Raw genomic sequence first — 7,753 nt, forward strand, 5'->3', positions numbered from 1 at the left:
CAACTTGAGTATGTAAACAATGGAATCCTTGTGCATCAGTTGGCATATACAGAAAAGATACTCAAGAAGTTTAATATGGATCAGGCTCATCCGTTGTCGAGTCCTATGGTCATGAGGTCCTTAGACCTAGAGAAGGATCTGTTCGGACCAAAGAAATCGGAAGAGGAAGTGCTCGGACCGGAAGTGCCTTACTTAAGTGCCATTGGAGCTTTAATGTACTTGGCTAGCCACACTAGACCAGACATTTGTTTTGCCGTGAATCTATTATCTAGATTTAGCTCTTGTCCAACTCAGAGGCACTGGAATGGAATAAAACATCTGTTCAAATACGTGCAAGGAACAAAAGATCTCGGTTTGTTCTATACCAACCGACCAAGAGAGATTTTGTTTGGATATGCTGATGCAGGATACTTATCTGATCCACATAATGCTATATCTCAGACTGGATATGTTTTTACTGTGCACGTGTCAAGACAGGGGAGGGTGGAGCCTCGGTTACGCGTGAAACAAATCAAACTTGGTTCTCTCTCTCTCTCTCGAATTCTCTCTCGAATCCTCTCTCCCGAAAGGCGAATCGCAACCGTCTCGGTGGCTCTGCTATCGTCGTCTCCCTCGGTGGCTCGGCGTCGGAAGAGCCAACAACCATCTATGAGGACAATGCAGCTTGCATAGCTCAGCTCAACGATGGATACATCAAAGGAGATAGGACAAAGCATATCTTGCCCAAATTCTTCTTCACCCACGATCTACAGAAGGCCAAAGAAGTTCAAGTGGTTCAAGTTCGGTCCAGTGATAATTCAGCCGATATTTTCACCAAGTCTCTGCCAACCTCAACGTTCAAGAAGCTTACATATCAGATAGGAATGCGCCAATTGAAGGGTCTTCGGTGATGCATTCATCAGGGGGAGTTTCATGCGTTGTACTCTTTTTCCTATCTATGGTTTCCATTTTTTCCACATTGAGTTTTTGGTTTTCCTAGAAAAGTTTTAACGAGGCAACATTAAGCATGTTACAAACCCATATGGTTATGACATCCAAGGGGGAGTGTTATAAATCATTAAGTAGATGACCCATAACCAAGACCAGAAGAGAAAGCCCATCGGCCGAGCCAAGGCCCAACCGCATGGATGAGAGGCGGCCAAGTTCCTAGTCGGCCAAGGCTTACTAGTTTTTCCTTTTCTCTGTTTTAATAGTTTTCCTATTTCCAGTTGTATTAGGTTTTGGATACTTTCTTTTTTCTTATATTTTGTAATTCCTATATAAAGGAACCTTATGATTCATTAATAATATACAGAAGAATTTCCTATTCTTTTAGAACACTCAGTAATATTTTATAGAGTGGATGAAAAGTAATCTTTATTACTCATTTTCGACTGAAAATTCTAATTTGCAGTCTTTATTTAGCTCATATTAAAATTATATTGTCATAATAGTAGTATACATAATGAACTCAGTCGTACTATCTAAATTGGACAACATCTAGTTGCGAATTTTCTGCTCACAATTTCACATTGAATTATAAAAATCTTGACAAAGCACTTTAAACATGTACAAATGATGCATGCAACCTATGATTTGTATCTGATAAAATATATCTTTCCAGTTAAAAAATTAAGAACTTCTGATCTGATACTGCCCTTTTGCGATTCATTAATAGTCTTGAATTAGGGCTCGTGGCTCCTTGATACTTCTAACGGCTTTTCCGCAACATCAAAAGCTCAAGTGGACATTTTCAAAGTAGTTATTCCAGATTTAATATCTTCCTTGCGTTTCATAAAAAATGTTGTTTAAGTTTTTTCACATGAATTAAGAAAATTTTCAAATTTTCTGTTTTATTCTTATTTAATATAATTTTTGTTTAGTTTTATTAATAAATTAAAATAAGGGTAAAAATTAAATTTTTTATTAAATTTGTGCATTAGAAACGTAAAACAACATTTATAATGAAATAAAATTTAAGAGTTAAAACGAGGAATAATGCATTTCCCCAACGCTCTTTAAAAAATTATCATTCCCAAGAAATAATTTTTTCTCATTCCTTCTTATTCTTTTTTTTTTGTAGAGAAATAAATAATAAAATTATTTTTTTATTAGAATTGAGAAAAAACAATTATTCCTTTTCATTCCTGCTATTTTATTCTTCTACATTTATTTCCTTTTCGTTTCTCTTGTTTTCAGAATGGTCACCGGTAGAACCCGACACTTAATATGAAACATAGAGAATAATTTTTAAAATTTTTTTATAAGTTTTATATATATGTTTGGAATCTCAGAGTTTAAAACTGTAGTATATCTTAATCTTTAAGGATTCATGGGTTAATCATATTATGATACTCATAACGGATAGAATAAAAAAAATACTATAATCGAAAATAATAATAAATGACGAAAGATCAAGGTTTAAATATGTGATTAAACCTAATAACAAAATATTGATCATATTATTTATTTCAAATGTAGCAAAAGGAGAATTTTCAATTTATATCTATATTTGACTTCAAGTATTATTATAAAAGATATTATCCTCCCATTAACTTATATTTCTTATTAAATAGATATTGGTATATTTTTCTCTATATTAAAAAGTAAAAAATAATATCCTTTCTATATTAAAAGAAGATAACATTTATAAACATATTATTAAACAAAAAAAATCTATTGAAAAAAAACAGAAAATACACATTGGAAATGGTCTAAGCAGACCAGCAAGAATTAAATAGACAATTATTTTTTTGTAGAGTAAAATAAACAATTGATTCTGACATTAACATTACTACGTTAAATAATGAAAAAGAATATAAATCCTTATAAATATAACTTTAAATTCCCTTCCTCCTCCGATCGAATCAGAAAGCTTCCCCCTTTCTCTCTATCTCTCTCTCTCTCGCTCTTTTTCGCATCAAAATCGGCTTCGGATTTTTTTTGGTCTCGCTGCCGAGAATTTGCGAAACTTTTCAATTCACTTCAAATTCGATAACTTCGTCGTCTTTGATGGGTCGTCGTCCGATTTGAATATTCTCTCCTCCGCCCGCCCCCACGAGAGTTGAATTTCCGTTTTAGGGGGATTCACGGAGTCTTAGGATTCTTCTTCTGGAGACAAAGATGAGCGTTGCGAAATCTCAGGTATGGCAGCCATGCAAGAAGAAGCGATCCTGAAAAGGTCTTTAAACATCGAAGAAGAACGAATCTAGAAGATAGAAAGAGATAGAGATGATGGCTTCTCGAGCAACACCTTGGCGTTCAACAACGACTTCTGGGTCTTCAGGGACGCGAGTGGGTAAGTACGAGCTTGGGAAAACTCTGGGGGAAGGAACATTCGCTAAGGTCAAGTTCGCCAGGAATGTTGAGAACGGAGAGAGTGTCGCCATTAAAGTCATTGATAAAGAGAAAGTCTTGAAAACCAAAATGATCGCTCAGGTTTAGACCAATCCCTCTCCTCTCTTCCTTACCCAACATGTTTTGACTTGGGCGGTTTTTTGTCTGTTTCTGTTCAGATCAAGCGTGAGATTTCGACAATGAAACTCATCAAGCATCCGAATGTCATCCGTATGTATGAGGTTTTGCTCTCTAACTCTCTTGTCTCTTCTTCCCTTTTACTCGGTTGCTTACATGTTTAGAATCGAAAAAGCTTAGTTTGAAGTTAGGGAACATAATAAGTGCTCCCTCCCTGGCCTATCTCGTATATATAATTAATAGTGTTATTTTATTGCAGGTGATGGCTAGCAAAACTAAGATCTACTTTGTTTTGGAATTCGTTACTGGTGGAGAGCTTTTCGATAAAATTGTAAGCTTTCTCTCTTTCCATTGAACATGTTTGTTTATAAATGATATCACGAGTTAACAAGTGGACTTGATTTGTCATGTGTAATAGTCAAGCAGTGGGAGGTTGAAGGAAGATGAGGCCAGGAAGTACTTCCAGCAGCTTATTAATGCTGTGGACTATTGCCATAGCAGAGGAGTTTATCACAGAGACCTTAAGGTTACCCAATCTTATTCTTTTCTGGTCTTGAATTTGTATCAAGAGTTATATGCTTTCAATTTTTTATAAACCATGTTGCATTTTTTTTTCTGGTTGCAGCCAGAGAATTTGCTCTTGGATGCAAACGGTACTCTCAAAGTGTCTGATTTTGGATTAAGTGCTCTACCTCAGCAAGTCCGGGTGAGCTTCTATCATGTTGTTTTGATGATACTGCTACTATAGTCTCTTAAGGATAAAGTTTTCTATAATCATCAATGCTGATTTTTGTGACCCTTCTTCTTTAGGAGGATGGTTTACTTCATACAACATGTGGAACTCCCAATTATGTTGCTCCCGAGGTAATATCTATTGACATTTTCAAGTGTCTTTAATCTTGACGTCTTATTCTTTCCTGGTCTCTTTAGCCATCTATTTTTTTGTCTCTCTAGGTAATCAACAACAAAGGTTATGATGGAGCAAAGGCTGATTTGTGGTCTTGTGGTGTGATTCTCTTTGTCTTAATGGCTGGCTATTTACCTTTCGAAGATTCCAACTTAACTTCGTTATATAAAAAGGTGCTATGCTTTGCTTTGCTTTTTTCTTTCTCTGATGCATATTCATTTCGCATGCTATGGTAAAAAAAGGTTTCAAGTAGGGTAAAGCTATAAGAGTCTTATGTCTTTATGATTACAGATATTCAAAGCCGAATTTACCTGCCCTCCCTGGTTCTCTGCAAGTGCTAAGAAGCTAATCAAAAGGATTCTGGATCCCAATCCAGCAACGGTATATTTTTCTCTCTCTTTTTGTTGTTGAGAAGGTTTCATTTGTTCTATGCCGTCAGAGGAGGCAAAAGCTTCTATTGGTTTGAGTATATCTGATGTTTTTACACTGATTTTATCTGTATATTGGACAGAGGATTACACTTGCCGAAGTCATTGAAAATGAGTGGTTCAAAAAAGGGTACAAAGCACCCAAATTTGAAAACGCAAACGTCAGCCTTGATGATGTTGATGCTATTTTTGATCATCTAGGGGTAAGGCTTATCTGAGTTAACTACATTTTTATGAACTTTGGATGATTGCTTAGCTTGTTGTTTTTGTTGGATATTAGGAGTCTAAGAACCTAGTTGTGGAGAGGCGAGGAGAAGGACCTAAAACACCAGTAACTATGAATGCTTTTGAGCTCATCTCAACATCCCAGGGTCTCAATCTCGGTTCACTTTTCGAAAAGCAAACGGTACAGATTTCTAATAAGTAATAAGTAAAGCCTTTGTTTTTTGTGGAAGTTGTCATTCTTAGTTTAGTGATAAAGCATATATCATTTGGATTCAGGGGCTTGTTAAACGGAAAACTCAGTTTACTTCCAAATGTCCGGCTAATGACATAGTCACCAAAATTGAGGCAGCAGCTGCACCTATGGGCTTTGATGTCAAGAAAAATAACTACAAGGTTGGGTTCCCGTTACATATTCATCTATATGCTGTGAAAATTGTATTTATTCGTTAGATACCCGTGATTACACCCTTATACCATTTCTTGACTCATCCAGATGAAGCTTCTTGGAGAAAAGTCAGGCCGCAAGGGCCAGTTAGCAGTCACAACTGAGGTTAGCTTTCTTAGTGACCAGTGACTGATCACCCTTTTGTATGATGTATCTCTGTGTTGGACCCTAATCTCAAGCTAATTCAGGTTTTTCAAGTTGCTCCATCGCTTTATATGGTTGAAATGCGAAAATCAGGGGGTGACACCTTGGAGTTCCACAAGGTATGCATATGCAAGGCTTGAGTTGCATCTTAATGTCGTGGGTTTGGTTCTGAAGAAGTTGATAATCTTATGCCTTTTGCTTTTCTTTTTCTTGTTTTAGTTTTACAAGAACCTGACCATGGGTCTTAAGGACATTGTTTGGAAGACAATCGACGAAGAGAAAGAGGAAGGAACCGAAGGTAAGCATTCTTCATTGACATAATCTATTAAAGAAGCCAAGAAAGTAGATGAAACAACAACACAAATCCTGTTTTTGTTTCAGGTGGTACTAATGGTGCAGTGGCTGCTTCTTGATACCAGACAATTGTGAAACAGTTTGCGTTTGCTTTTGATATAGATTTTGTTCGTTATAAATTGCTGTACTTGGGGTTTGCGAGTGGTTTTGAAGTTATATAAAAGGAAGGGTCAAAAGGTGGAGCGAATCTGATGTTTGAAACTCTATATATTGGGGGAATTTGATTAAATTTTGTCTTTGTTTGATTCCATGGAATGTTGTGAATAGCATATGCGTGTACGAAAGGGTATCCTTGTTTGAAAGTAAAAGCTCTATCTACATATTCGAATCGTTTTTTTTTTGTTGATTAAAAACAAAAGTATCGTTTTTTTTGAGGAAAATTGCATAAAAACCTTCAAAAGTCACGTTTAATTTTTTAACTATCACTTTAAACCTTCTATCCAACATTTTTTTATCATTAACGTATACAAACTCATACTGATTATGTAAATCAAACTAACTGGTAATTTTAGATCTATGTGAACGACGGTTGTCTTCTGACACTACGTGCTAGATTGTCCGTCTTTGTATTCTCTGTCCGAAATACATGAATGATCTCTGAATGGGTGATTTTTTTCTTCAAATTCCTAACGTCTTCTGAAACGCTGGTCATTCTGAAACCATCTTTACCAACTTAAAACAATCCGTTGTGAACGTAACCTGAAACTGACGCAAATTCGTCATACATTCCATTGCCCATATTAGTGCTTCCACCTCCGAACGAAGAGGTGAAAGAGTTTCCCTAACATTTCATTCCCTCATCAATCCATCAAAACCCTCTAGAGTACTACACAACCTTGTCCTCAGTAAGGCTCCTTTTCTTTCCACGATTCATCTGTAAAGCACCATCGTCCTGGAATAGATGGTAGATTCCTAACTTCTACCCGTTGTGTTGTCCGAGGTATATTCAGTTGTACCTCAACCCATAGTATTAACTCTATTTCCGCTATCTGAAGCATTTCCCTGCTGGGTCAATGTCTAGGTTACTAAAAACTTTGTTGTTCCAAAATCAACTTTGTTTTTATCACAAAACACTCAGTTTGCTTACTTGTTTATCAAGACAAAAAATGACTGAAATTGTTCATTTACAGATAAAAACTGACGATGTGTTAGTTTCTAATAAATAGAAAATAATAAAAAAATAAAAAAATAAAAAAATCAATTATTGAAAGAAATAAAATCAGAAAATAAATAATTCTTTGTATTTTTTTTTAAAAAAAAATTAACTAAAAATACCAATAATATTTATAAATTGTCTAAAAATCATTTTTCTAATTTTTATTTAATTTTCTGATTTTATTTATTTTAATAATTTATTTATTTATTTTTTTGTGTTTATTAGAAACTGACACATCATCATCATCAGGTTTTATCCGTAAATGAACAGTTTTAGTCACTTTTTTGACTTGATGATCAAGTAAGCCAGGTTGAGTGTTTTTTGTGATTTTCGTTCAAAAAAGTGTTTTTGTGATAAAATATCAGGTTGAAGATTTAAAATGATAGTCAAAAAAGTAGAAAGTTTAATTTGTCATATTATTATAATAAATACAAAAATTATATTTATCACTTTATCACAAAAACATTTGTGCCAGTCATACGAAACATTTAATAACGCTTGAAATCGCAACCATTCGCTTCCGCAAACTCCTGCACCCGCAACCGAAGCGTTTGAACCAGTCAGGGCCTAAATCGCCTGTTACCGGACTACCATATAAATTACCTGAACAGAAATATAACATCAAACTTTTCACATAACTT

At 35.1% G+C, this 7,753-nt stretch overlaps 1 protein-coding gene across 1 annotated transcript; it reads left to right on the plus strand.

Moving 5' to 3' along the window:
- Positions 1-2,838: 2,838 nt before the first annotated feature.
- On the plus strand, positions 2,839-6,270 carry LOC106343088 (CBL-interacting serine/threonine-protein kinase 23-like). Its single transcript, XM_013782217.1, has 15 exons — positions 2,839-3,417; positions 3,495-3,557; positions 3,713-3,784; positions 3,872-3,979; positions 4,079-4,159; positions 4,264-4,317; positions 4,408-4,533; positions 4,652-4,741; positions 4,872-4,991; positions 5,069-5,194; positions 5,290-5,406; positions 5,507-5,563; positions 5,647-5,721; positions 5,822-5,900; positions 5,984-6,270. Exons 1-15 carry the CDS (start codon positions 3,211-3,213, stop codon positions 6,013-6,015), a joined length of 1,407 nt encoding a protein of 468 aa, XP_013637671.1. The 5' UTR covers positions 2,839-3,210; the 3' UTR covers positions 6,016-6,270.
- Positions 6,271-7,753: the final 1,483 nt, after the last annotated feature.

This window comes from Brassica oleracea, chromosome C5 (assembly GCF_000695525.1).
Source record: "Brassica oleracea var. oleracea cultivar TO1000 chromosome C5, BOL, whole genome shotgun sequence".
NCBI classification, from domain to species: domain Eukaryota; kingdom Viridiplantae; phylum Streptophyta; class Magnoliopsida; order Brassicales; family Brassicaceae; genus Brassica; species Brassica oleracea.

What these genes read in the sequence shown, in the direction of transcription:
- LOC106343088 (XM_013782217.1), top strand. Translation starts at nt 3,211, where the DNA reads ATGATGGCTTCTCGAGCAACACCTTGGCGTTCAACAACGACTTCTGGG. An exon ending in GAGAGCTTTTCGATAAAATT is followed by an intron (nt 3,785 to 3,871) that starts GTAAGCTTTCTC and finishes CATGTGTAATAG; the next exon opens with TCAAGCAGTGGGAGGTTGAA. An exon ending in TGGATCCCAATCCAGCAACG is followed by an intron (nt 4,742 to 4,871) that starts GTATATTTTTCT and finishes TATATTGGACAG; the next exon opens with AGGATTACACTTGCCGAAGT.